Genomic DNA, 27,968 nt, shown 5'->3' with positions numbered 1-27,968 from the left:
GCCCTAGGGAGCCACTATAGGGCAGACGGCGCGCGCGTCCCCGAGGGGCTAGGAGCCGCGAGGCGGCAGCGGCGGGCTTGCGCACGCGGTGCCGCCGCTGGCTCAGTTCTCCTCTCCTCCCCTCCCCCCACTGCCGCCCTCGCTCTCCCCCGGGCGGCCGGAGACGGCGGCGGCGTCTGCGGGAAGCCGTGTGTCTCCGCAGTGACGTGGGCGGGCCGAGGGCTCGGTGACGTCAGAGGGCTGTGTGTAGCGATGTGTGTGGGGTTCGGAGCGGCGCCGGCACAGCCAAGGGGAGCGGGCGAGCGGCGGCGGCGGCGGCGGCGGCGGCGGCGGGCACAGGTGCGGCCTCGGCTTGCGGGGCGGGGGGGACGCAGAGGTAGGCTAGGGGCGCGCGGCTCCCGGGGCGCCCGAAGGCGGCGCCGGGCGTCAAGGGGAGTTAACAAAGCTCGTCGGGCTTCCTCGGGTGCGGAGGCCGTAGTCGGGGGTCCGGATGCTGGGTCCCGGGTGGGGTCGGGGCCACGGAGGGCGCGCGGGCCGGGTGTCCTACAGCGGATGATGCCTCGCTTATCCCGAGTGATGGGCGCGGGCAGTGGCCGGGTGCTGCACTTGACTGGACCCGTCGGGACCCCGAACCCTGGACGCCCGTCACTGTCCCCTTCCGCCCCCCGCCCGCCGCCCGTCTGCGCTCCGCGGGGATGCCCCGGGCTCGACCCGGTAGGTCGGCGCTCAGCGACTGGGAGGTCCCGGCTCGTCGCCCCTCCCGCCCGCTGACCCCTCTCTCCTCTGCCCTGGGCAGACGAGGGGAGGTGCAGCCTTAGGGGTGCTCGGGTAACACCCGAGAACTTCCCGGGGAGAGGGTGCGCGGGGGATTTCCACAGTCCTGCCTGCGGCCCCCTTAGCGGGGCGGTGTTGAGAGGGCACCGGGGTGTTCCGAGACTGCGGGGGGGGCGGGGTTTGGGGACTCCTTTTCCTCCACTTCCCACTACCCGCTTGCAAGCCTGAGGCGTCCCGGGTCCCTTGCCCTCCTCTCCCCGCCTCCGCCTTGGGTTTAAGGTGGGTGAGTGGCTTTGCGTGGGCCGAGGATTTCAGGGTTTGAGGGCTCCCCATTCTAAGTCATGCCTCCTGCCCTCTTCCTTGGCCTGCGTAGGCTGAGGTGTTCCTGTGGTGGGCGAAAGTCAGTACGTTGGCTAGTGGCCTTGGTACTTAACCCTTTGGGTCTGTTTTAAGGTAAATTGCTGGGAGTTTGGCTAGCAAAAATTTGTTTACTAGATTTTTTTTGGATTTTCTCTCAAGAAGGAAGTGGAAGAAGAATCTTTGCTTTTTCCCTCTTCCTCCATTTGCATTCTTTGTGAGGTCTGTCTGCCTTGTGCTTTTTGTCCCGGATTAGTCTTATTCAAGGATGGAGATTCCCAGGAGTGGAGTCTATAGCTTTTGGCTTCCATTAAGCAAATTCACTAACCTTTTAAAGGGAAAGCTAATTTTTGCCTATAGCTATTCCAGAAAAATAACGTACACTGACTAGATTAATTATGCACTTAAGATTGTGACTTGTGTGTAGTAGGTGTGTTATAACTGGTGTTTGATTTTTAGATGAAACTGGTGGGGTTTTTTTGTTTGTTTTTTAATTAAGAGATGAAGTAATAGGTTATTTTAGTTAAAATAGATTATTTTAGTTAAAATTGCATAATTGAGAAAAAACCTCTAGTACTGAGTTTTGGGTGAGATGATCCGTTTAAGGTTTTTCCTTTTCTGGGTTGGAGTAAACCTCTCCCGTTTGAGGGATATTATTGCTCCCTTTACTCATTTGCCAAATTGCTTTCCGATTTAAATGAAGGTACTTCTAATTAACTGGTGTTAGATTGAAAGAAATCACTCAAGTGTCACCTTTGGTAAAGTGAACTCAGTTTAAGATTAAGAAACTAGTTTCAAACTGACCCTTTGGCCTCTGGAACAAATTCAAATGTAACTCTTCCCCAACCCCCTTCTCTTCCAGATTAATTAAAAGAAGAATGAACAGTAATCCTTGAAGATAACTGGGCAGATTTTTCTTTAGGTTTCATTTTTAATACAGAAGTTCAAGTGGAGTCAGAGTCTCTTGTTACTGGTGTGAGGGTTTATTCAAGCCTTCATATTGTTCACACAGACCAACAGATCATCATTTTTAGAGAAGATATCCACCCCTCCCCCCCCCCCCCCTTTTTGGTATCCTTGGTGCCAAATACTAAATTTGGGTGCATAATTTTGACACAAGTGATTTTTGACACAAGCATAAACTTTTTGGGTGTTGTGCCTAAAACTAAACCAAACTGTTGCACTGAGCATGGACATCTTGAATTGAGAGAACTGGTAACTTGATTTTAGTACATATACCTGAAAATTAAAAAAAACAAAAAGGTTTCCTTGGAGGTGTGCCTCTTAAAATTATTTTCTTTGTTATTAGACATAATTTTTTTTATAGCACTGGCAGTACTTATACTGAAGTATTAGCAGAACCAAACAAAGTTGCAAAATCTATTGAGTAGTGTAGGGATCTCTCTATGGAAATTTAAATTTTCTTTGAGAATAAGTTACCATAAGTATTGGTATTCATCAATTCTCTCTCTTAAAATAAGCAACTAAATAATAATGCAAATTTCAGACTTACTTGTTTAACACAATAGTTTTTAGCAATGGAAAACCTACAGACGAATTTTTCCTTGGTTCAGAGCTTAAATAAAAAATTGAATGGGATGGAAGATGATGGCAGCCCTCCAGTGAAAAAGATGATGACAGACATTCATGCAAATGGAAAAATGATGATAAACAAGTTGCCAGCAGTAAAGAAGGAACACTTGGATGATTATGAAACACCAATGGAAACCGACGAAGAGCATGTCAAGAGGACCTGCGCCTCTGTGCCTGAACCTTTACATTTAAATCCCAGTTTGAAACATACTTTGGCACAATTCCATTTAAGTAGTCAGAGTTCTTTGGGTGGACCAGCAGCGTTTTCTGCTCGGTATTCCCAAGAAAGCATGTCACCTACGGTATTTCTGCCTCTTCCATCTCCTCAGATTCTTCCTGGTCCACTGCTCATCCCTTCTGATAGCTCCACAGAACTCACCCAGACTCTGTTGGAAGGGGAGTCTATTTCTTGTTTTCAGGTTGGAGGAGAAAAGAGACTCTGTTTGCCCCAAGTCCTAAATTCTGTTCTCCGAGAATTTTCACTCCAACAAATAAATACAGTGTGTGATGAATTGTACATCTATTGCTCAAGATGTACATCAGACCAGCTTCATATCTTAAAGGTCCTGGGAATACTTCCATTCAATGCCCCATCCTGTGGGCTGATCACATTAACCGATGCACAAAGACTATGTAACGCTTTATTGCGGCCGCGCACCTTTCCTCAAAATGGTAGTATACTACCTGCAAAAAACTCATTGGCCCAGCTGAAGGAAACTGGCAGTGCCTTTGAAGTGGAACATGAATGCTTGGGCAAATGTCAGGGTTTATTTGCACCCCAATTTTATGTTCAGCCAGATGCTCCATGTATTCAGTGTCTGGAGTGCTGTGGAATGTTTGCACCCCAGACGTTTGTGATGCATTCTCACAGATCACCGGACAAAAGGACTTGCCACTGGGGCTTTGAATCAGCCAAATGGCATTGCTATCTTCATGTGAACCAAAAATACTTGGGGACACCTGAAGAAAAGAAACTGAAGATAATTTTAGAAGAAATGAAGGAGAAATTTAGCATGAGGAATGGGAAGAGGACTCAATCCAAGGCAAGTTTTTTTTTTTTTTTTTTTTAAGTAGCAATTTTGAACACTGGTAATGGTGTACTTTGAAATTGTATATTTAGAATCTAACTTAAAGTATTACTGCTCATTCAACAACAGCAAAAACTATTGATCTGTATAAGATGTTTGTATTACACATTTTAGGCTGTAAAGTGCTTCCAGTGTGTGTTCTCATTTGATGTTCCAAACAACCTGCTGAGAGAAATGGGATTATTCCCATTTTACAGATAAAGAGAATGAGGCTCAGAGATCAAGTGACTTTCCCAACATTATATAAGCAGGGAGTGGAGGATTTGGGGCTTTTTTCTTGAGTCCGCTTTCTTTTTCACACATTTTGCCTTTTGATGACTGAATCAGTTGTTTTCTTAGGACTCTTAATTTACACTTTGGTCTTATCTCCATTTGCAAATGGTGTATTGCTAGCCAAAACAATTCTGGTAATGGGCTCCAAACAGCATTTTTCAGAGGTATATTTAGGATTTCTGACATTGTTTCTGTAATTGAATATTCAGACTTCATCAATATTGGAAACAAATGCAAAAGACAGATTGATCTGAAGACTTTGTGATTCTAGTCTCCAAGATTTTTTTAAAGAGGAATAATTTAAAAATTTATGACAGCTAGAATAAAGATTATTCTAGATTAAATAAACATGAATATAAAAACAACCAGCAAAGAGATTTTAAAGTTATTATTTTCTCACTGCGTTATTTGATAGGCTAAATGAGTATCTTCATTCCAAGAGTTTGAATACCTGGCTAATAAGATTTAGGCTATTAAATATTCAGTGTGTGGATCTGGTTTTAAAATATTTTCCTACTTGAATAAAATCAGTATAATAGCTAACACTGTTAAAACGTACCAAGCATTGTTCTTGAATAGTTTTACATACATGATTTTATTTTATTGGTACCACAAAAAAGGTGGCTGTATTTCATCGTAAAAATCTAATCTTTCCACTGTTAATTAGCTTTTTATTCCTTCAAATAGTCTATCTTTTCTCGTTCACAGAAGAAATGAATGAAGTGTACTAAATGACTGAAGGTTATTTATAGTGAGACTAGAGCTTAGACAAGAACCCAAGGTTGAGTGTCCTGTGCTTCAATAGGGTGTCTTTCCCTTTTGGGAAATTTAGTTTTCCCAATAGGGAAATTTAGTTACAATGTAGTTCTAAGACAGTGATTTGTTTCAGAAGCCCAGTGAAGATACTTTCAGACTTGAATTCAGGGTAGTTTGCTCCTTGCTGAATCCAAAGCATCAGTACTTTGAAATTCCTCGCCTGTGGCTACTAGATAAGTTTATATTGTTCTGGTGCCATTATTAACTGATTTTAAAGCATAGTTAACCTCAAGCCAGTTCTCACGTTGTTGGACTTGCTTACAACTGACCTGGTCAGAAGCTGAAGATTGTGCTTATTACAATTGTCTATATTCTCAAAATGTGGAATGCCCCCCCTTAATATTTATGGTATTTTGCCCTAACCTAACTAGAACTCTTATATGTCCATAGGTGGCCACATTGTTTGCCAGATGTTCTTGGTCTGATCTTGATTGCTCTGACATAAGCATTTTGGGGATAAATTGCTTTGCCTAATGTTCTTGCTCTGTGTTTGTGAGAAAAAAATACCTGAGAACCATGATAAAGGTTAAAAAAAAAAAAAAGGTGATGAATTTACTTAACTGAAACTGAATGTGCTAGGGTTTGGTTAAAATTGAAACCGTCCTTCATCTGGATGTAGTCCTTTTATTGTATCAGAATTTATTAATTTGAATTCAGTTTTTATTTGGGGAAGATGTGAGTTTTTTTGCCATCTTTTTACTATGTTATTTTTTGCAGTATTTGCTACAGTGTTTTTGGCATATTTTGGTATTTTTTCTAATTTAATGTGAATTTTAAGCAATTTAAGAGAATTTAAGAAAATTTTCAATAATCAAACCTTTCAGAAAGAAGTTTGGGGGGAGTTCATGTATAGTAATGTGTGCTTGCCACTTCACATTTTGGAAATACGTTCTTCAAAACATGTTAAAGTAGTTCTTTTTTGAAGTTCAGATGAGAGACCAGTCCCAGATGGGTTGCATGCTCCTGGCTGTGTAACTGATAAGACAGTAGAATCGGGAATTGAATGCAGGTCTTCTGACTTGAAGTCTAGAAATTTTCACTACTTTTCCCTAAAGCACACTCCATAGCAGAAACTGAATTTTGAGAAACATTAACTTTTCTTGTCAACTTTCCTTCGTACAATGGTTCTTAAGCTCTCTATTAACTTTTATATAGACTCAGACTAAGGTATTTTACTGGGAAGGGAGTAAGGAGAAGGTCCTTTGACTGGGGAACATTTTTCATTATCTTCTATGAGTCATTGAATTGGTTGCCCAACAAACCAAATAGATCCAGAGGAAGTTCATTTTAAAAAGTCAAAATAGACTTTTTAAAAAAAAATTAAAGAATAACCTACTGTATAGCTCAAGGAACTCTGCTCAATGTTAAGTAGCAGTCGGGATGGGAGGAGAGTTTGTGGGAGAAAGGATACATGTATATGTATGCCTGAGTCCCTTTGCCACCAACTTGAAACTATCAAAACATTGTTAATCAGTTATGCTCCAATACAAAACAAAAAGTTTAAAATGCTTAAAAAATTAAAGAATATACTAAATATATTAAGTTCTTATCTAAAGGGCTTTAGGTTTAATCTGAACACTAATATAATCGGGTATGTTTAGCTAAAGAGCAGTTTTCTTGCTTTTAAAAAAACCCCCTCAAACTCAGTAGGCAATTGTTTGAAATGTAGCAACTGTTAAATTATTTCTAAGGATGAAAGTTATATTAGTAATGGTTACCAAACTATTTGCATAACTATACTGACTTTGCATAGTTAGGACTTAGATGAGAGAAATAAGTGGGATATGGTCAGTGTTCTAAGTGGAGACCTGACTATTCTTTGCAGACACCAAAGATAACAGTATTTTGAACTCTTTCTTAGGTCACCACAAGAAATAATACTTGATATTAGATCTGCCTAGCTTGCTTTGCAAAGTGGTGTTATAAAAACTAAACTACCTCTTCATATCATTTGAGTTTTTTATGTTTTTATTATAAAAATGATTATAGTATTTTACAGTGTGCAAATATATGCAAGAATATAATTTTTCCAAGCTTGGATTCTTTTCCAAGCTTCCAGTGTTATTTGATCTAATTCTGATTTTGTTGAGTCTTATGTTTCTATCTGGAAAAAGGTTTGCCAAGCAAACTGATCATTTGTAAATAAAATTTGAAGAGTAATGTTTACTTTGGATTATTTTCAAGCACATTAGAAAAACCTATTTGTAGTCAATTGATAAGATCTTTATAGGTGATTCTTTCCTGTTAGAGCATGTGGCCAACAATCTCCAGATCACTAAGTAAAGATGATTTATGCCCTTATTTTTTTTTTTAGGAGTTAAAATTTAGATTTCTAGCATTTAGACTTGACTGTAAAATAGTATAGTGTTTATTCCTACTTAGGGAAAAGGCCCTATGAATTATCTGTGATGCGAATAGATTACTTAAAGATATCAACTTAGAAGTTTTCCTTTTAAAGTCTATTCAACATTTCACTTTTAGTATTGCATTTTTCTTACAGTTCATTTCTGTAGAGGTCATTTGGAATAATAATACTACAAAAACTTTCTCCCCTCTTGTAAGCTATTTTTGAGAGTTACTTTTGTTTAGGAAGTGTGTTTCTTAGTACAAACCTAAATGAGGGAAGGAAATACACTAGAGAGGATGGGTAACTATAAGAGTTGTGTTGGGACAAAATATGTAATATGTAAAATACTAATTGTGATAGATTTGATGGTAATTTGTTACATCAGAGGCGTAGTTTGCATTTTATGATTAGCATAAATTTTTATCAAGTGGTGGTAAGCTCAGAATCAAATGAAGTATTTGTGCTCATAGAAGGGACCAGTATGAATATTTTTGTCTGACTTTCTAAAATTAACAACTATCTTAATGGGTTTAGAGACTCTAAATTCTGGATTTTCCCAGAATTTAGTCTAGTGCTTGGCATGTCAGTTACTCAGGGAAAAGGAAACTTTTTTAAACTGAACAAATTTTTAAGAGACAACCCTGTATTTTAGAATAATTGGGATTTTTTTTTTTTGTGAAAAATGATGGTTTAACCCTTAATAAACATATAATTTGCAAGTAAACTATTGAATAAGACAACTGATCAAATGAGGGAGTGGATGTAAAAGTATTTTTGAAGAGTCTAGAAACATAGGATGATACTTCAAACTATGATTGAAATATTTACTAATATGTAATTTTGGATTTTTCCTTTCCCCACTTTTCTTGATTTTTCTAGAGGTATCTGAAGATATTTCTAAGTAAGATAACTGAGTATTGGGCTCAAATGTATCTCACATTAATTGTTTGTACACAGTAATTATATTAGTTGGATATTTGTTTACTTACCAAAATGAAGTTTGCAAGAAGAAAGTATAAAACAAGTTTGTTATAAAATATGTTATAGGGACATTTCAGTGGAATCATTAGAATGGCTTTGGGAATAGTGCCCCCTTATGGTTTAGAAATATAGTCTGTTCATTTTTATCATTAAAAAATGGTAGAACTTTTAAAAATGTTAATATTTTTAAAAAGGCTTCTGCTAAAAAAACTTGATCCTTTTGGTCTGAGAAATGTTGAAAAACTTCAAGGAAATCAAGTCTCCTTAAAAACTTTGAAGAAAAGGGATAGGCCTGAATCAGTGCATAGTCAGCCAATAGTGTTCTTGTAGCTATGCATATGTTATAATTTATGCCAGTTGAGAATAAGGAGGAAAGCAAGAATTGGATAATTTTAATGCCTTTAGAATTCTGAAAGCAGAACATATGGAGCCAGGACTCAATTTGATCAAGTAAAGAGGTAAAACTAGTGTGGGAATATATATTTTGTCCATGTGTAAAATTTTGCTCTTTTGAGGTTTCATGTATGTTACATGTACATTAAAGTAATGTAAGGATTTTATTTGACTACAAGAAACCTAAAGAATATATAATTAAACCTTAACCATTTTTAAGGGTGTGGTTTAGTTCCATCACTAAATACAGTATAGCCCCATGTTAGGCAGAAAGAGTATTGAATAGGACAGATGTAAGTTAGTTTCCCTGGAGGGGGCCATGATGGCCCATTCCAGTATTCTTGCTTAGAGAATCCTGTGAATGCAGGAGCCTGGTGCACTATACTCCAAGGGGTTTCGAAGAGTTGGCCATGACTGATGTGAATGAGCACACACACACACAGTTAGTTTAAAACTCATTTTGATTCTGAAACTTAGAAATGGGTCACAGAAGTGTGTGTGTAAAGACTAGCTGGAGGCTCCCTGGGCCAGGAATGCATCCTGTAGTTTCTAAATGTAGAAGGTGGTAGATGCTTAACAAAGGTTTGGATAAAACTGAATGAAAAGTCTTACTAGCCGTAGAAAGCTACCAGTGATTTTCAAGGAGGAAAACAGTTTAGTTTTAAAGCAATATAGCATTTTGTTTTTATTTGTGGTATTGAATTTATTTTACGGTTTCAAATAACCTTAAAAGTGTGTATTTTGAGTATCTTTGGGGACAAAGAATACAAAAATTAAACTTAACTAAAAATCACTTTGGTACATAAAAATAAGGCTTTTACTCCTTTTTGAAAAGGTTTTTTGGTGTGATTATGGAAGCACTATAGGCCCATTATAGTACATCCTAAAAAAAGTGCAAAGAAGAAAACAGAATTTTCTCATCATTTTACCATGGAGTGATAACCACCATGGGAATTTATTCCTTTATATCTGTAATGCTTTGTATTACAGATCTGTGCAAAATTATCTGTAGAGTGCGCTTGTTAATTTAGGACTAATTGTTGAAATAATACATTTGGATAAACTGTAGAACTTGCACTTAGAGCAGCAGTCATCAAATTGCAGTTTTTCATCTATATACCCTTTCCCATCTGGGGTTCTCTGAGGAGAATTAAGCCCTTTAGAAAGATTGTATATAGTACTGTTCTAAGTACTTTGGAGAGAAGTTAATTTAATGCATACAATGGGGACTTTGCAGAATTTAGGCTTGTCTCTTGAGAACCTCAGTTGAGAAGGATGGGGGGATGTAAAGGAAGTCAATTTAGTGGGTCATCAGCACTTTAAAAATACATGAAATAGAGTAAAATTTTAAAAGTGCATTCTATTGCACATAATAAAATAGTTTACATTTTGATGTTAATTTACATTATATGAAGGTCAAAATAATCTCAGTTTTTTAAAAGCATATATCCTGAAATGGGATAGAAAAGCAAAGCCTTACATTTACATAGATTAACTTTTGACACATAGTTTAGTGAAAGGATGTATGTGACACGTAAATTTTCAAATAATTGCAATATTAAGTGAACTAGACACCATAGAATGCCACTGTAAAGAAGTTAATTTTTTTAAGTCCCAGAAATTAACACGATTTTTATCAGTTTGTTCAGATAGAAAAGGAAGTGATGTTATACTACTGATTTTTACATGTCTTTGTTTCCATGAAGGATTTAAATGATAATTGCACATAAGAATGTGAGCCTTCGCTTTTCCTGTGCGAGTTTTTAAGCACTTTAAACCTAAAATTGGCTTTATGAGGTAGATGACACAATTTTGTAGTGTTGAGTAGCAGGAGACATTGCTGATTGCTGATTGCTGCTTGTTGTGGTTGTTAGTTGCTAAGTTGTGTCTGATTCTCTGGGATTCTGTGGACTTGCCAGGCTCCTCTGTTCATGGGATTTCCCAGGTGTGGGTTGCAATTTCCTTCTGCTGGGGATCTTCCCCTTCCAGGGATCAAACCCACGTCTCCTGCATTGGCAGGCGAATTCTTTACCACTGAGCCACTGGGGAAGCCCATGATTTCCTGCAGATCATCTTTGATAAGTTAGTGGAAGTTCTTAGATCATATTGTTACAGGTTTGTATCAGGTTGATTAATAATTATAATTAATCATTACAGTGATTACTTTTACAGTGAAATGAGGCACAAAACTAAGCCTTAAAATGCTACCTTGTAACACTATTCCTATTTCAGTTGTTGAAACACTCATTCACAACATGTTGAAAGTATTGAGGAAACCTTATCCTATTCTGAGAGATTCCATTTCTTTCAGTAAGAGTATGTTGGCAGCTGTCTGAGAGGGTGGTAGGGTGTCTAGTGTCCTGAAATCATTTATGGACCACTTGAATGTCTTAGTATTACACATAATGAACTTGGTAGGGACATTTGCTTTATACCTAAGGAGTTATTGCTTAACGGTGTGTTCAGTCATGTATTTACTAAGGTTGCTAACAATTTATGTTTGGCTGTATAAAATAATGTGTATTTAATATGCATTATATTTTATTTAATGGAAGCACACCATTATAGGTGTGAAATATGGGTATAGACTATGAAATAGGTATAGACTATGAAACTTACCAATCTACCAGTCCTTCATACATATACTGGCTTATAAATACCAAAATGTAAAAATTAATTTTTGTCTTCCTAAATTCTATTTTAAAAAATTCTTTTCCCATATAGTAAAAAAATTTAATCCAGATTTTTTGAGGGGAACTTTTAAAATCCCATCAATACTTTGAGATATTGTCTTGATTACTTCAGTTCATCAATGTTTGTCATTAGGATTTAATTAAAGATCACAATATTAATCTGCCACTATAATTAGAAACTAAGAGTGCCACCTAAAATCAGAGGTCACTATTGAAGATAAGTCTGGGAGTTTTAAAGGGTTTTTGTCTTATTTGTCTATATATTTTTTTAGTGCAAATTGGAATGTATATGTACTAACGGTGCTGAGTGGATGAAATTGCTTTTGTTACTACAAAGTGATGACAGAAATACTTATTGGTCTTTTTGTAAATGAAACCAGATTTTCTATATTATTTGTCATTGTGAGACTAATAAGCATTGTACCGAAATACAGTAGTTCTTTATCAGGAAACCTGATTATTAAAAGGTCATGTATACATAACACAGTTAAGTTGAAACTTAGAGAAACTTTGTGTAAAACATTTTCTAATATTTACTTATTTAAAATTAATTCTTCTACTATACATTTTAGACTTGTTTAAATTTTGCTTTCTTAGACGTATTTGTTGTTTTATGACTTAGAGAAAGAACTTTAGGAATGAAATCATGCCTGAAATTTTTCTTATGTGTTTCAGATGAGGATGCCATCTGTTCATTTTGTGGTAGATAATGATGGGGAAGTTGAATGATAAAAGTATTTTAAAATGTTAAGGCTCTAACTTGAGCTACTAAGTGATCTATTTCTTTTCTTTGCCAAATAATGTAATGTAGTCTGTTTTAGTGTTTAATTACTTGAAGGGAATAAATTACCCTCATATTGAAAGGTAAAAGAAAAGGCAATAGCTGTATCTTGGTGTTTCATTTTTATTCCTGATCAGTAGTAGCATTACTGCTGTGCCATTTAATTATACTGTTATTTTTTTGACGACCTAATTTGTATGTTGCCACAAATGCAGAATAGATGAGAAAATCTGGCATGACTGTGAATGTTCTGTTGTGTTCTTTTCTTAATTGTTTTTAACATGCAGTTAGGATAATTTGTTGTAAATGTGTTTATGGCTTACCACAGAATATTAGGTAAAATTAACTCCCAACATTTTATCATGGTTAGTGTTGTGCATTTCCCCATCATTTATATTATTTAATTTGTAAATCGGATCTCTAAAAATGCACCCAGAGACAGTTGAGATTCTTCAACACTTCATGGAATAAAGGGGTATTAGTAAATGTGAAAGGGACTAGTAGCAGAGTAACCTTAAAGGGGGCCACCCTGGGAATTTAATGAGCTACACTGTCATTCAGAATTCATTCAACGAATATTTATTGAGTCTCTACTGCATTGCCAGGCGTGGTGCTAGGTACTGAAAATACGAAAGTAATTAAGACAGTCCTTGACCTCAAGCTGCTACTTAAGCAGAGGCCAGATAACCACTCATCAGGAGCCTTGTATAGGAAATTCAAACATTTGCTAGAGGACTGCACTAGATGATCTTTAAGGTAGGTTTTTTTAAGAACCCCCTCCTCTGGGTCTCTCTTCGTGGGTAGGTACAAGAATAGGAAACAAAGGTCAGAAACAAGAGAGGGATGGGTGTTTAAATAGAAACGAATGTGCTAACAGTTATTTAAGGTGGCATTTGAAGTTTAGATATATCATAAAAGCAAAACTATACTGAGTGTGGATTATGAATAAAAAAGTAAAACTTATACAAACTTATCAAGCTATAGAATTTTGAAATGAACATGATCAAAATTGAGTCAGATGTGAAGTCAAGATCTTTGGCTGAAGAAGTTTAGAATTTGTTATTCTGAAGATTTAAAATCCAGCTATCCATAATAGTAAAAACTTTTAAATATAAATATCAATTTTAATAGTTTTAATTAAAAAAATCTGGAAACTGTTGATTTCTTGGGCAGTAGTACATCCAGGATGTCTCAGATATAAAACTGATGTAAAGTGGAGCTTTCTTTATTTTCTAAATAATGTGTATTTATAAATTATTTATTATATTATATTATATTATATTATTATATTATATTATATTATTATATTATTATATAATATATATATATAATATATATATAATATATAATATATAATATATAATATATAATATATAATATATAATATATATAATATAATATATATATTATATAATATAATTATATTATATTATTATATTATTATAAATTATTTATAAATAATGAATTTAACAAATGACCTCTAAAAAGGAATTTCTCATTTATTTTGAGCTGATCTTATATTTCATTGATTTGTTAGAATGAGCTTTTTGTTCATTAACACCTCTTTCATTACAGTGTTGGGGTGAAAAATGTTCTGCCTAAATGAGTTTTCTAGATAATGAAACTACTCTTCTCAGCACTGTGTCTTTTTAAAAAACTTTAACCTTTTTTAAAATCTAAAATGCCAAATACTTTTCAGTCTTTCTAAGTGTATGTATGAATATGTATATATATGGTATACTACTTATGAGTATAAATATTGACTATAACTATGTCATATTGACTCAAGACTTCTTAAACATTAGACACTCTGTTGGAATAAGGATAGGGAACAGTTGAGATATATTATTTTTCCTAGCCTGTGTATGAGAAAGCCCTCTGATTGTCTTGCTTTTTGAATCAGTTTTTGTGTTTGTGTCTTGTAATTCTTCTCTCTCTTTAGGCTGTCAGCTGGCACCTGGCATCTATCATTTAGTATTTCTGTTGCCATTAGTCAGTTCCCCTTCTAATTTATGGTAGAACTAAGCTATAGGCTGAGAAATTATGTAAACAAATGATTGTTGTATTTTATAAATAAGCAGTTGATTTTGCCCCAGATCCTGAACTTCTTTAGAACACTTGACCAGGATTGTGAAGTTTTAAAACAAATTCTACTCTGTATATAGAGTCTAGAGGCCCTCACTGAATACTCACCTCTTAAATCCTTTCAAAATATTATTCTTTTCCCTATAATCTTATGGTCTTGTTAGTCTTTTAAATTCTTTGCCCAATAATTCTTAACAAAATGTTGATCTCCCAATATGTGTATGTAGGGGGAGGGGAGACGTGTAAAACAAACCAAATGAGGAAGTTAGTAACCACAGGTTATTTATTTTTTCTCAGTTTCTGAGCCTCAGTTTTCTGATCTGTAAAGTGGAGATAATTGTACCTAACTTAATAAGCTATTTGTTAGAATTCAGCAGGATATAAAGTTCTTATCATGAACTTTGAGGTAGCCAGTTACCCTCTCCTTTTCCTTTATTTACAAGTACAAGGCTAAAAAGAGCTTTTCCTATTTATGATAAAATGTGGTTTACTGATAAGTGTTAGCAGACAAAGTGGTTTCGAAATTCGGCAAAGTATTGCTGTAGGATGTTATCTAATGTAGTATGCTAAGAAATACTGTACATTTGCAGAGTACTGTTATTTAAAATGGATTTTTAACACAGATTCCATAAGTATGATATTTGATGAAATCATTTCTGGTAGTCCATGTTAATATACATGCTGAAGCTGTTCTTGTGATGAGGTAGTTAATGTCTCTTTGAGTTTTAAGTGACTAGACCTGGTATTTTAAAGAAAGACTGCCCTATTCAAAGATGATTCTTGAATTACATAATTCTTTACTAGTCAGTGTTCTCCAGAGGCAGCCTACGGCTCTGTTGAATACACACCTAAGATTAACCATCATATCTTCCTTCAATAAACTTTTCCACTTCTACATTTTCTACAGATAGATACACCACCAGGAATGGAATTGCAGTCATGGTATCCAGTTATAAAACAGGAAGGTGATCATGTCTCTCAGACACATTCATTTTTACATCCCAGGTGAGTGGGTATTAGCACATTTGTTCCTTCATTCAACATCTATACAGCAGATGCTTTTCTAGGTTTTTTTTTTTGCTAATCCAGGGAATGAATTCAAATAGGTTGAATATTTGAATTAACTTTTTTTGTATGTTTCTATGTTTTTTCCTGGAAATATGTTATTTCCTTTTTGCCCTAAAGTGGAAAAAATGAAAGTTTAAAAATTTTCCTTACTTCCCTTCAAGAGGTAAACCAACTCTCCAAGAGTGTGGTGTACAACTTTGATTTTTTAAAATGAACCTTTTTTTGAACTTAGAGGCTTTCATAGTAGCTGCACCCCTCAAAATCAATGTTCATATTTTCAATAAAGATACACCTTAGATTATAAACTTTTTATTTAAAAAACCTAGACTTTTATCTGCTGCTGTACACATTTATCTCCTCAAGCACAGTGATGGAGAATCTCAATCTTACATTTATATAGTTCCTTCTATTCCTTTTACATTTGAAATAAGCTTTGGAGCAGTATTAAACCTGTCAGTTTTTTTTGCAGGATACTGAGTTTTCACCCTCAGAATTCATGTAATTGGTCTAGAGGGACAATATAGATGTCCTGTACAAAGAAAATGTAATATAAGAGGATATTATTTAGAACTTAGAGGATGAAGTGTTAGGTCACTTAAATGGTTGCATCTTTTGGTTAAAGGTTAAGCAGATTATAGTTAATCGTATGGTACTTAAATATCTAGCTCAAATTTGTTCCATAGGTCTCTCAGATAATCTCTTGCACAATTTTATGTGAGCTTTGAGCAAAATTGGTATTGGTGGTTATCCCTTTGATCTTAGTTTTGCTTGATTTTATTATTGCTGTTTTATCAAATTAAGTAGGAAATATCAAACTATTTTCAGAAGATTGCGTGGTGGAGTCTGATCCAAGGAGGATAGCCCAGTAGCTGGGCGTTGTTCAGAACACTGATTGTTTTCTTGAAAAGAGAGAAGGGCCCTGGGAGCTTTGGGGCTGCAGTGAATCAGGCCATAGCCATGCAGTGTGGCCTGAATCAGCCTCACTATAGCAGAGCAAGGGCTCCTTGCTTTGGAGGGGTGGCACACAGGGAAATGGTCCTCCGAAGTACCTTGTAGTTTGTTTTCTTTGGGCATAAACATTACCTACTCAGGGTTGTTGAACTGCTGTGTAAAGTACTTCATGGTTTTAGTTCTCATGAGGTTTTGAGGGAAGGAAAACTGATTTTCTTTTCAGTGAGTATCTTTTTATTGTTTAGAAACTGCTTTTTGCAAAATAACAGAAATATCCTCATAATTTTGCTCTTTGTGCCTCAACTACTTACTGACATTTTCAAGAATTCTTTTCTAAGACCCTTATTTTCTAAATTGTTGCATTATCTGTTTTGGTTAAAAAAAATTGTTTAGCTATAGAAATTGATGTTAATATATTTTTACCTAAATGTAATATGTATCTTATTTTGCCATTCTTTGTTTTCAGCTACTACTTATACATGTGTGATAAAGTGGTTGCACCAAACGTGTCACTTACTTCAGCTGTACCCCAGCCTAAAGAGGTCACAAAGACAGAGGCAAGCAAATCTATACCAAGACAGTCAGAGAAGCCTCACAGTAGTGGGAAACATCAAAAAATAGTGTCTTATCCAGATGTCTCACTGGAGGAACAGGAGAAAATGGATCTAAAAGCAAGTAAAGAATTATATAGCCACTTAGGTAAGGATTCAGAAATTACCTTTTTAAAATCATGTCCCTAATCAGCATATTTATTCAGCATTTTCAAAAAGAGGGTTTCTTTTAATAAGAGAATTTTCCGAATAATTGAAGCTTATATCTTAAAAAAAAAAAAAAAAAAAAACACCTTTCAAAACTCTGAAGTCTGGGAAGATCCCAGGTGCCGGGGAATAGCTAAGCCCATGCGCCACAGCTGTTGAGCGTGTGCTCTAGATCCCAGGAACTGCAGCTGCTGAAGCCCGCCCGCCCTGTAGCCTGTGCTCTGCAAGAAGGGAAACTACAGCAATGAGAAGCCTGCACACTGCAATGAAGAGTAGCCCCCACTTGCTTCAACTAGAGAAAAGCCCATCTAGCAACGAAGAGCCAGCACAATAGGTAGCCAAAAATAGATTAATAAAATTATCTTAAAAAAATATATGATAATCTGTAAAAATATTGAATCAATTATGTTGTACACCTGGAACTAACATGATACTGTTAATCAACTGCTTCAATTAAAAAGAGAAAGAAGTGTACTAAGTGTAGTTAGGTATAGGACTCAGAGACGTTCAGTTGTGGAATAAACAAGGATTGAAAATGAATAGCTGTGGGAGCCAGGCAGATGGCATAAATGCAGAATGCTGGCTGGACATTTAAAAAAAAGCTGCATAGTTACAGTGCCTTTTAAAATATGGTGGACCAAACAAGATATGTCTGCTCACTTGCTGCCTGTGTTACCCTCTCTGTAGCTACAGAGTTTTGCCTACAGCTTAAGCAAATGTAACAATTCTTTCAGCTTTCTCAGAGCAATGGAAGAATCCTTTTGTTATGTAATTGTTTTCATAGATAGTTGCGATTCTTTGGGGGGAGTTTTTACTTTAATTTTGAGATTTTCCTTGGATTTAACTATGGCAAAGAATAATTAGTAACATACGTTTATAGCATGTTTATATTATATTTCCTAAAGTATTCTAGAGGCTTTAAAAAAATTGTTGAGGTGTAATTCATATACCATAAAATTTATCCTTTTAGATTGTACAATTGAGTGGTTTTTAGTAAATTCACAAAGTTGTATAATGATCACAATTAATTTCAGAACATTTCATCAACCTTAAGTCCTGTAATCCAGAAGTTAGTCTTCACTCTCCCCTTTTACCAGCCTCTAATCTGTTTTCTGTTTTTATGGATTTGCCTGTTCTGGACATTTCATATAAAATGATTGTACAGCATGTGGCCTTCTGTTGCCTGGCTTCTTCCACTAAGGATGTTTCCTCAGTAGATGTTATAGCATGTATTAGCACTTCTTCCCTGTTTATGGCTTAGTAACTTTCTGTTGTGTGGATGGATAAGACCCTGTTTTGTTTATCCATGTGGACACATCCAGATATCCAGCTGATGGACATTTGGATGTGTCCACATTTGGCTGACGACTAATGCTACTATGAACACTTAAGCACAAGTTTTAATGTGAACATATGTTTTTATTTCTCTTGGCTATATATTTAGGAGTGGAATTGCTGGGTCATATGGTAACTCTATGTTTAATATCTTGAGGGACTGCCAAACTGTTTTTCAAAGCAACCATACCATTTTCCGGAGAAGGCAATGGCACCCTACTCCAGTACTCTTGCCTGGAAAATCCCATGGGCGGAGGAGCCTGGTAGGCTACAGTCCATGGGGTCACGAAGAGTCGGACACGACTGAGCGACTTCACTTTCACTTTTCACTTTCATGCATTGGAGAAGGAAATGGCAACCCATTCCAGTGTTCTTGCCTGGAGAATCCCAGGGACAGGGGGAGCCTGGTGGGCCGCCGTCTATGGGGTCGCACAGAGTCGGACACGACTGAAGTGACTTAGCAGTATACCATTTTCATTTCTAGCAGCAGTCTCTGAGGTTTCCAGTTTCTGCACACCTTTGCCAACAGTTGTCATTGTTTGTCTTTTGATGAGAGCCATCCTCATGGTTGTGAAGTGGTATCTCATAGTTTTCATTTGCAATTCTCCAAGTTGACTGATGGTACTGAATATCTTTTCATGTTTTTATTGGACACTGCAAATCTTTCTCTTTTTACTTATTTGGCTGTGCCAGGTCTTAGCCGCAGCACATAGGTAGGGTCTTTAGTTGCGTGTGCACTCTCAGTTGCAGCGTGTGGACTCTAGTCCTCTGACCAGCGATGGAATCCAGGTTGCCTGCATTAGGAGTGCAGAGTCTTAGCCACTGGGCCACCAGGAAGTCCAAAGATTGCAAATCTTTGGAGAAGAACCGTTGAGATCCTTTGCTGTTTTTAAGTTGGGTTGTCTCTTTATTGTTGTAAGAGTTAGGCGTACATTCTGGGTACTAGAGCCTTACCAGTTAGAGGATTTGCCATTGTGTCAGTTGTCTTTTCACTTTCTTGGTAGTGTCCTTTGAAACACAGAAGTTTTAAATTCAGATGAAGTCCAATTTGTTCCTTCTTTGGTTGCTTACTTTGGTCATCCACTTTTAATTAATTTTTATGTAAAATGTGAAGTTCAACCTCAATTGTATATAGATACAGTTGTCCCAATAGGGTTGAAAAAGCTACTATTACTCATTGAATTGTTTTGGCACCTTTGTTAAAAACCAGTTGCCTGTAAAAGTATACGTTTATTTCTGGACCCAGTCTTTATGTCCGTACTACACATGGTTTTGATTTCTGTAGCTTCATAACAAGCTTTGCAATTGGAGATTGTGAGTCTTCCAACTTTGTTTTTCTTTTTCAAGATTACTTTGGCTATTTTGGTTTCATTTTATTTCCATTTGAGTTTTAGAATCAGTTTGCCAAATTCTGCCACACAGCCAGGTGAGATTTTGATAGGGTCTGCATTGAAAAAGTAGAATCAGTTTGAGACTACCATTTATTGTAGTCTGTTTGGGCTGCTATAACAAAAATAACATGACTGGGTAGCTTATACCATAGACACTTACCCTTTCACTGTTCTAGAGGCTGGGGAGTCTTAAGATCAAGGCACTAGTGGATTTGGTCTGGCAGGGGTTTGCCTCCTGGTCTTCTCATTATGTACCCAAATTGTGGGAGAGCGCTCTGGAGTCTCTTTTATAAGGGCATAAATCCCATCATGGGGTCTCTACTCTTATGAGCTAATTATCTCCAAAAGGTTTCATTTCCTAATACCATCACATTGGGGGTTAGGATTTCAGCATAGGAATTTTGGAGATCACTGACTTCCAGATCATGATATCGTCTTAATATTAAGTTTTCCAATCCATGAACATAGGATTCTTTTCCATTTATTTAGGTCTTTTATTTCTTTCAATAATATTTTATAGTTTCTGTTGTATAAGTTTTATACTACTATTGTTAAGTTTATTCTTAAGTATCTTTATTTTTTTATTTTGTTTATAAATGAAATTGTTTTCTTAATTTCATTTATGGATCATTCTAGTGACTTTTGACAGAGTGGTGTTTATACTTTGTTACTTCTTTTTTACCTTGGAAGATCCATCAGTCTCGAATAATGCTACCAGCAAAAAGAAACCTGAGTCTACCACTTGCAGCTTAGCCAGAGACACAAGCAAGTCAGGAACTGACTGTGATGTTGCAGCTTCATCTCCACTTCTTGTCAAAGACGTCACTTGTGAGGACGATAAGGGAAAAATCATGGAAGAAGTAGTGAGAACTTATGTAAAACAACAGGAAAAATTGAACTCAATTTTACAGAAGAAGCAACAACTTCAGATGGTAAAATTGTTATTTAAATGATAGTCCATTGTGAAAAAATACTTTTGCATATTCTTCAAGATGAGATGCTATAAATGTATTTAACGTTGTTCAGTTTTATACTTATAAGAAATATGAATATACTTTTAAATTTTTAGAGAAAATAGTTTTCAAGATAACTACTTATGTATAGAATTAATATGACACCTCAGTTTTGTAATAGATACTTTCTGTCCTGTTTTTTCTCTGAATTGAAAGGTTTAATGTGATAGAAATAAAGTAAAAATTACATTGTGACTCTTTAAATTACAGGAAGTTGAAATGTTGAGTAGTTCAAAAGCTATGAAGGAACTTACTGAAGAACAGCAGAATTTACAGAAAGAGCTTGAATCTTTGCAGAATGAACATGCTCAAAGAATGGAAGAATTTTATGTTGAACAGAAAGACTTAGAGAAAAAACTAGAGCAGGTAATGAAGCAAAAATGTACCTGTGACTCAAATTTAGAAAAAGATAAAGAGGCTGAATATGCAGCACAGGTAAGAATTACACAGTTTGTATAGTGTTGCCTTTTCAATGTGGAAATTGAAGCTGTTACTTTAATTTTATTACAGAAATTACTTTTTGTTAAACTCGTTTCATTTAGGCTAGACTTTGAAATAGATAATTCTGTTAAACACAATTTTATGCTATATCATTCAAGATGATTGTTTTGATCTTGGTTGTTGCATTACTTTACATTTTTATTGGATTTCTGTAGTTTAGTTGTCCTAATTGCTAATCTCTAGCTATCTGAGTATCAGTGTTATTATAATGTAATACATGGGCTTTCAAATCAATGGCTTAACAAACGTAAACTGTTGCCTACTATGTTCACAAGCCCTGGGGCAAAAGTGCACAGTAGCTCACAACTTGGGAAAGATGAACAAGTAACTCCTAATCTGAGCATGCTGTGGTAAAAGGTATACTGAGGTGTAAGGCATAATGAAAGTGTTCTGAGTGTTCAGTTCCCTTGACCTTTGTTTTGCCCTCATTTTAAGGTCATGTCAAAGTCAGATTAATAGTATTGGATATTCAAGAGATTATACTATGCGTGAAATAGTTCATTTTTGCAAAAAGTGAATTGAAAGTAGGTCTTTGCCATGATGTGAGAAGTAAAGGAAAACCAAAACTGAATGAAAAACTGACACAATCTTCTGAATCACACAGCTGGCAGAACTGAGACAGAGACTGGACCATGCTGAGGCTGATAGGCAAGAGCTCCAAGACGAACTCAGACAGGAACGGGAGGCAAGACAGAAGTTAGAGATGATGATAAAAGAGCTAAAGCTGCAAATTTTGAAATCATCAAAGACTGCTAAAGAATAGAAACCTTCAAAGAAATCCATCTGTGTGTTCCCAACAGGGTTTATTTTTATTTGTTTACTTTGGTAAATGAATTCTGAACAATTTAGCTGCATGAAATAACTAGGCATTCTATCTATTTGTAGATCAGAGAAAGTGAAGAGATTATATATTAGTATATAAATTTTTACATTTTCCAAAAGAATGAAAATGTATGTTTCTTTGTACTTTTCTTTTCAACCAGCTTCAAACCAATACTTTGCAATTTCAACTATTAGATATGATGCCTATATTTCTAATGCAGTTTAACAATTGCATACTTTTTAAAAGCTGCATTGTGTGATGGAAAATAGTTTTGATCAATTTTGTTATCCATATTTTAGACTCAATTTTAGATACAATGATGGCTTCATATTTCATATATAGAGCTACTCAAGGAGTTGTCCATTTTTTTCATTAACTCAATCTCCTTTCTAAGTTGAAAGTATACTCATTATTATAATCAAAATTTTTTTTGTTTCGTCTTGTGGCATGAATTTCCATCAGTTCCTTTCTATTTAATGTCTCCTAAGAGACATTTTGTCAGTAGAGGAATTTCATTGATGAGGTTATAGCACACCCCAAGGGAAAAGATAACATGCTTTCTTATATACTGCTGCTAAACTCAAGAAGCAGTTATAATTAGATTTTCTGTTTAAATGTGGTTATATTTAGAGAAAATTTTTTATGCAGCAACTTTAGAAGAGGGAATAAAATGTCGTAATTTTTGAACTTTTGTTTATGTTGTTAATAGTGTTGTGAAAATATTAATGTACTTGAGAAAAACTGATCCCATTGATGTACATCGGTTTCTATACAATCCATAATCCTCCTGTACAGTTTTTTATGTAGTTGTGGGTCGTACTGAAATTTATATAATGGATTTGTTTTCCTTTAAATTGTAAGATATTAAACACTTTGAAGGTTATTTTGGACTTTTGTATGTTTAAATGTTAAGTCTTACCAAATGTGCATGAATGGACCATTTTCAATTATTATTTAATATCAAAATCAGGAATTTACAGTCAACTAGTAGTGTATGATAGGTTAATATAGGGAAGTTTACTTATCTGCTACTAAGAGATTTTTAGATAGTTTTTAGAAGACAGAAATTCCATAGTTTGGGGAGGGACAACTTCTTTCTGCACTTTTTTTTTTTTTTTGCACAGAAAAGTCTATCATTAATGGCAAATTTCATGTTAGTTAATTCTTGGCTTAAAAGATACTAGGTAAAATTCTTAGTATGCATTTTTTAAAAGAAAGTTTCCTGAAGCTACCATTAATTGACATTGTTATCTCATGAATTTAATTTTTATATTCTTGTGTATGGTACTATATGAAATTACTTGAGAGCTAAATTTATTTTATAAATAAATCAGCTAAAGTTGAGGTTATTTACTCTTCCCATAATAGACAATAGATACTTGGTATAGAACTTCAAAAGTAAGTAGGTTATCATTTAACCAGTTATTTTCATATTTTGCTTAATGGTACTTACATAGCCTAAAAGAATTTTTGTACTTCCCAAAGTATAGTTTCTTTACTAGAATATCATCTAAATGTGTATTTTCTATTTTCCATTTAAGTTTTACTGTGTTAACCCTGCAGTTTAATTGGTTGATCCTTGGAATCTCCTTAAGGAAGAACACATGTTAAAATGACATACAGGAATAAATATTACAAATGACATATGCTTCTAATACTTTTTATTTGCCTTTATCTGGAGAAAGAAAAACACAAAGAAATTTATGACACAGTTTCGTTTTAGTTGTGGATTAGTTGCATCACAGCTAAGGTTTTTGGGAGGTAAAACTCAAGCCTGTATAATTTATTTTTCTATTTCACTCAAAATCTACTTATGTTACTTAGTTAAAATGATAAGCTATTGAAGTTTCAAGTCAAAACATCTAAAATAATTTGTTTAATCATTAAAATATGTTTTTAAAAATTCTAAGCAATGCTTAATCACCTTTAAATTGTCATAAGCTCTTAATTTATTAGCTTTGAATAAAGAACTATTTTTTCTAGTCCTTCACATAAGGGAAACTTGCCACATGAAATTGTATAGTCTTCATTTTTCAGAAGATACATTAATGTGCCATCAGTTTCTAACTTCTTTGAAAATAGTGTTTTTTTTTTTAAGCCAATTGTAAATAGTATGCCTATTCTAGATAAAAGTAATTTTAAGTTAAACTGTACAACATAGCTTGAAAGTATAGAGACTTTGTAATACTTTACAAGTGGCCTCTGCTAAAAATATCTTATCCATATAATTATTCTTCTATTCTTTGCATGCCCATTTTGTGTGTTGGTTGTTAGCTTAAAGTTTGTTTTAATGTTAACTTTTGGGTGCCAGCTCATCAGGCAAGAATATTTTCCCTCAGACGTCATAATATTTTTCTTTTTAGGAAAAATATAAAAATACTTTCAAAAGCTGTGTTAAAGGAATGACATATCACAAGTGCTAGAGCATCTTTAAAAGGAAGAAAAGATAGAATATTAGTTGACTGGGTGATGAATGATGTTAAATTTGAATAATGATAGTTTCTGTATTCTAAACTTGATGAGAAAAAGGTACCAAGTCTATTGTAAAACCTGCTGTCATTGAGGAAGCTCTGAACAACCCTGGTTTCACAAATAACACTTTGAAAGAATTTGACCAATAATGTAAGTTTGGCTTGTGCTTTAGTTTTGTAAGGCATACTTTTTTGCTTCAATTTCTGTGTCCAGGAGAGTTTGGATGTTTAATGGTTCTTGAGCTAATTTTATAATATATTTAATATATTACCAGTTGAGATATATAAAAGTTGTACATATTGAATTAAAAACCAGTTGCTAAAGTAGGTGTAATAGACTGAGTACAGTGATACCTGCAGGTTGGTTACCCATATGTTCTAGAAGTCATGACAGAACAACCAATTCATTTACACATCTTTGGTTTCTGTTTGAAGGAAAGTAAAATGATAAACTTGAGCAATATAATACATGCTCAAAGTTATTTCCCTATATGAGTAGTAAAGCTGGTGCTGAAGATTTTTGATCAGTTTCTAAAATTTTCTACTCAATGACTTATGTTTTGATTGCTTAGGAAAAAATCCTTACTTTTATTTGCTCTTATGCATTTAATCCACACGACAGCATATTACAGATTAATAGAATGAAAAGTTGTGCTCATACTGTACATTTATTTCTGTGCTTAAAACTACTTGTTAGTTTTTATTGAAGCTGCCAGCAATAAGGGACACATTACTGCTGTATTATACATTGTGAGATTGAATAAACAGCTTAAATTTTTTTCCTGGCGTAAGACACTTAAGCATTTCCATTATTGGAAGGAATTTGTATGGGTATTCTATATTTCATCTTGTTTAAAAGGACAGTCTTTTTTTTTTTTGTAAAATCCATTTTAAACTACATAATGCAATTTGGAGCCTGTTTTTTTTTAGTGATAGTAGTAAATGTTTTATATAGTGCTACTGTGTTTGAATTAAAGAGAACAAATGTAAAAACTGAAATTAAAAAATTAGGCCTAGAAAACAAAATAGTGTATTAAGTTAGTTGAATGTAAAAGAAATTTATAAGATTTTTTTCCTATAGATACCTCACTTGAAAATAAAGCACAGCATACTTAAAGTAATTATAGTTTAAAAAAAAAATCCTACTAAAAGAATTACTAAATCTTGAACAACTCTTGGGGAGAATTGTAGTTTGGGAGAAATAAAATATACTTGCTTTTAACCATCCTGTTAGAAGTATGTATTTATCCTGATAATTTTAAGCCAACACAGTAGTCTTAAATTATTTCTGAATTTCTAATCTGTGAAAGCAGTAAATGAAAGATCTGTCGTGCAACTGTTGAAACAAATTGTTGACTACATTGACCATAATTCAATTTAAAATCTTGCCAATGATGTACAGTTTTATGGGTAAAATTGCTGTGGTTGGTTGCATTACATGACACACAAAACTGTCCTCTACCTCACGTGAAATAAGTATTTTATATGGTTTTACTATAAAACAAGACTCATCTATCTGGTCACTTAGTTTACAAATTTTGAATTATATTTATTGAAACATGACATACTGTGCTCTTAGCTTATACCTCAATTGTATTTTGTGCTGTTTTCCATTTTCATGCCTTGTAAATAACTTGTATAGATTGTGGATCAAATTCCAAATAAAAACTTTTAATGCCAGTGAAATTGATTTAAGCCTTCTTGGTATCCTGTGTGAACTCAACTTTCTTGTTTCTTAAGATTGACATTTTCTCCTTTGGTTCCTTTAAAGTCTATTCATTACACAGCAAGTGACTAGGAACTTTTTAAAAATAGTAAAATGTGAAATTCTGTGTGATTTTGTTTTATTCTGTTGGCCATACTGCACAACATCTGGGACTCTAGTTCCCTGACCAGGGATCTAACCCTTGTACCCTGCATTGGAAGCATGGAGTCTTAACTAGTGGACTGCCAGGGAAGTCCCCTATGTGATGTTTTATGTGTGTTTATTGTGTGTTTATTCTTGCTTTAACATCCTTTCCTCACCTCCACCTCAGGTATTAGTTACTATATAACATTATTTTAAAAGCTAGAAGCTTAAAGGATCACACATGGTATCTGAGGGGCTGAAGTCCAGGAGTAGGCTGCCTGAATGTGATGGCTCTTAGAAGGGTACTTTTCTGGTGTTAACCTGGGGCTGAAGGCGAATGAGAGCTTGACAGCTCTGATCTGCTTCCCAGCTCACTCACAGGGCCACTGATTGACAGGAGCTCAGTTCCCACTGTTTGAACCTGTCCATGAATCTCTTCAAGTCTGGTGAGTGACATCTCAACTGAGTGATCCAAAGGAGGGAAAGAGTGATGCCACAATTTCATTTATGATCTAGATTTTTAAGTCATATACTGTTTTACCTTATGCAGTTTGTTAGAAGTCAGTCACAAAGTACAGCCCATACTCAGTTGGAGGAGATTATACAGGGTATGAACCCCAGGAGGCAGGGATCATTGGGGACTTAGGAGTCTGGTTATCATATCCTCCAAATATTTTTGTGTGTGGCAAAATGTACGTATCATTAATTTTAGCATTTAACCATTTTAAAGTGTAATTCAGTGGTATTAAGTACATTCACAGTGTTGTGTAATTATCATCCCATATCCAAAACTTAACTATCCCAAACAGCTCTGTACCTATTAAACAGTAACCCCCTATTACCCCCCCTCCAGCTCTTGATATCCTCTATTTCCTGTCTCTATGAATTTGCCTATTATAGGCAATCCACATACACAAGTGGAATCAAAATATTTATCCTTTTGTTTCTCATTAAGCATTGTGTTTCACTTAGCATAATGTTTTCAAGGTATACCATGTAGCATGTATCAATTTAATTCCTTTTTATGGCTTTACAATATACCATTGTATCTGTATACAACTGGAAGGATGTCTATCCAGCTTCTTTGCCCATTTTTAAACTGGGTTGTTTTTTGTTGTTGAGTTGTAAGGCTTCTTTATATGTTAAGAGTATTAATTCCTTATCAGGTATATGATTTGCAAATATTTTCTCCCATTAAAAAAAAATACATTTATGTATTTATTTAACTGCACTGATCTAGTTGTGGCATGCAGGATCTAGTTCTCTGACCCTATGTCCCCTGTGTTGGGAGTGTGGAGTTCTGGCCACTGGACCACCAGGGAAGTCCCTCTCCCATTCTTGGGATTGTCTTTTCACTCTCAATATTGTCCTTATGTTTTGATCAAATTCATTTTATTTATTTTTTCTTTTGTTGTCTGTACTTCCGGTGTTATATCCAAGAAATCATTGCCAAATCCAATGTCGTGAAGCTTTCTTCCTGTGTTTTCTTCTGAGAGTTTATATTTTTAGTTCTTATTGGACTTGTGTTAGTTTCCATTTCAGATTGTCTATTGCCAGTGTTTAGAAAATGCAATTGATTTTTGGGTGTTGATTCTGTATTCTGGAACTTTACTAAATTTTTTTATTA

General features: G+C 35.2%; 1 protein-coding gene across 3 annotated transcripts; it reads left to right on the top strand.

The window, feature by feature from the left end:
• On the top strand, window positions 1-26,178 carry SKIL (SKI like proto-oncogene). Of its 3 annotated transcripts, XM_019959715.2 has the most exons (7): window positions 1-339; window positions 1,994-3,767; window positions 15,089-15,186; window positions 16,667-16,899; window positions 20,375-20,616; window positions 20,908-21,132; window positions 21,803-26,178. In XM_019959715.2, exons 2-7 carry the CDS (start codon window positions 2,670-2,672, stop codon window positions 21,959-21,961), a joined length of 2,055 nt encoding a protein of 684 aa, XP_019815274.2. In that variant the 5' UTR covers window positions 1-339; window positions 1,994-2,669; the 3' UTR covers window positions 21,962-26,178. The 3 variants fall into 3 exon arrangements, with proteins under 3 accessions (XP_019815274.2, XP_070648102.1, XP_019815266.2); XM_070792001.1 differs by lacking the exon at window positions 1-339 and having other exon boundaries at window positions 964-3,767; window positions 20,908-21,063; XM_019959707.2 differs by lacking the exon at window positions 1-339 and having other exon boundaries at window positions 966-3,767.
• The last annotated feature ends 1,790 nt before the right edge of the window (window positions 26,179-27,968 follow it).

The sequence above is a fragment of the Bos indicus genome, chromosome 1 (assembly GCF_029378745.1).
Source record: "Bos indicus isolate NIAB-ARS_2022 breed Sahiwal x Tharparkar chromosome 1, NIAB-ARS_B.indTharparkar_mat_pri_1.0, whole genome shotgun sequence".
Lineage (NCBI taxonomy): Eukaryota > Metazoa > Chordata > Mammalia > Artiodactyla > Bovidae > Bos > Bos indicus.
The sequence above is the reverse complement of the archived record's forward strand: the minus strand, read 5'-3'. Positions and strand labels throughout refer to the sequence as shown.

Bases quoted from the DNA above. Each gene is read 5' to 3' on its own strand.
- SKIL (XM_019959715.2), top strand. From the start codon at position 2,670: ATGGAAAACCTACAGACGAATTTTTCCTTGGTTCAGAGCTTAAATAAA. The intron at 3,768-15,088 runs GCAAGTTTTTTT...CATTTTCTACAG, and splicing joins GGAAGAGGACTCAATCCAAG to ATAGATACACCACCAGGAAT. The intron at 21,133-21,802 runs GTAAGAATTACA...TGAATCACACAG, and splicing joins AGGCTGAATATGCAGCACAG to CTGGCAGAACTGAGACAGAG.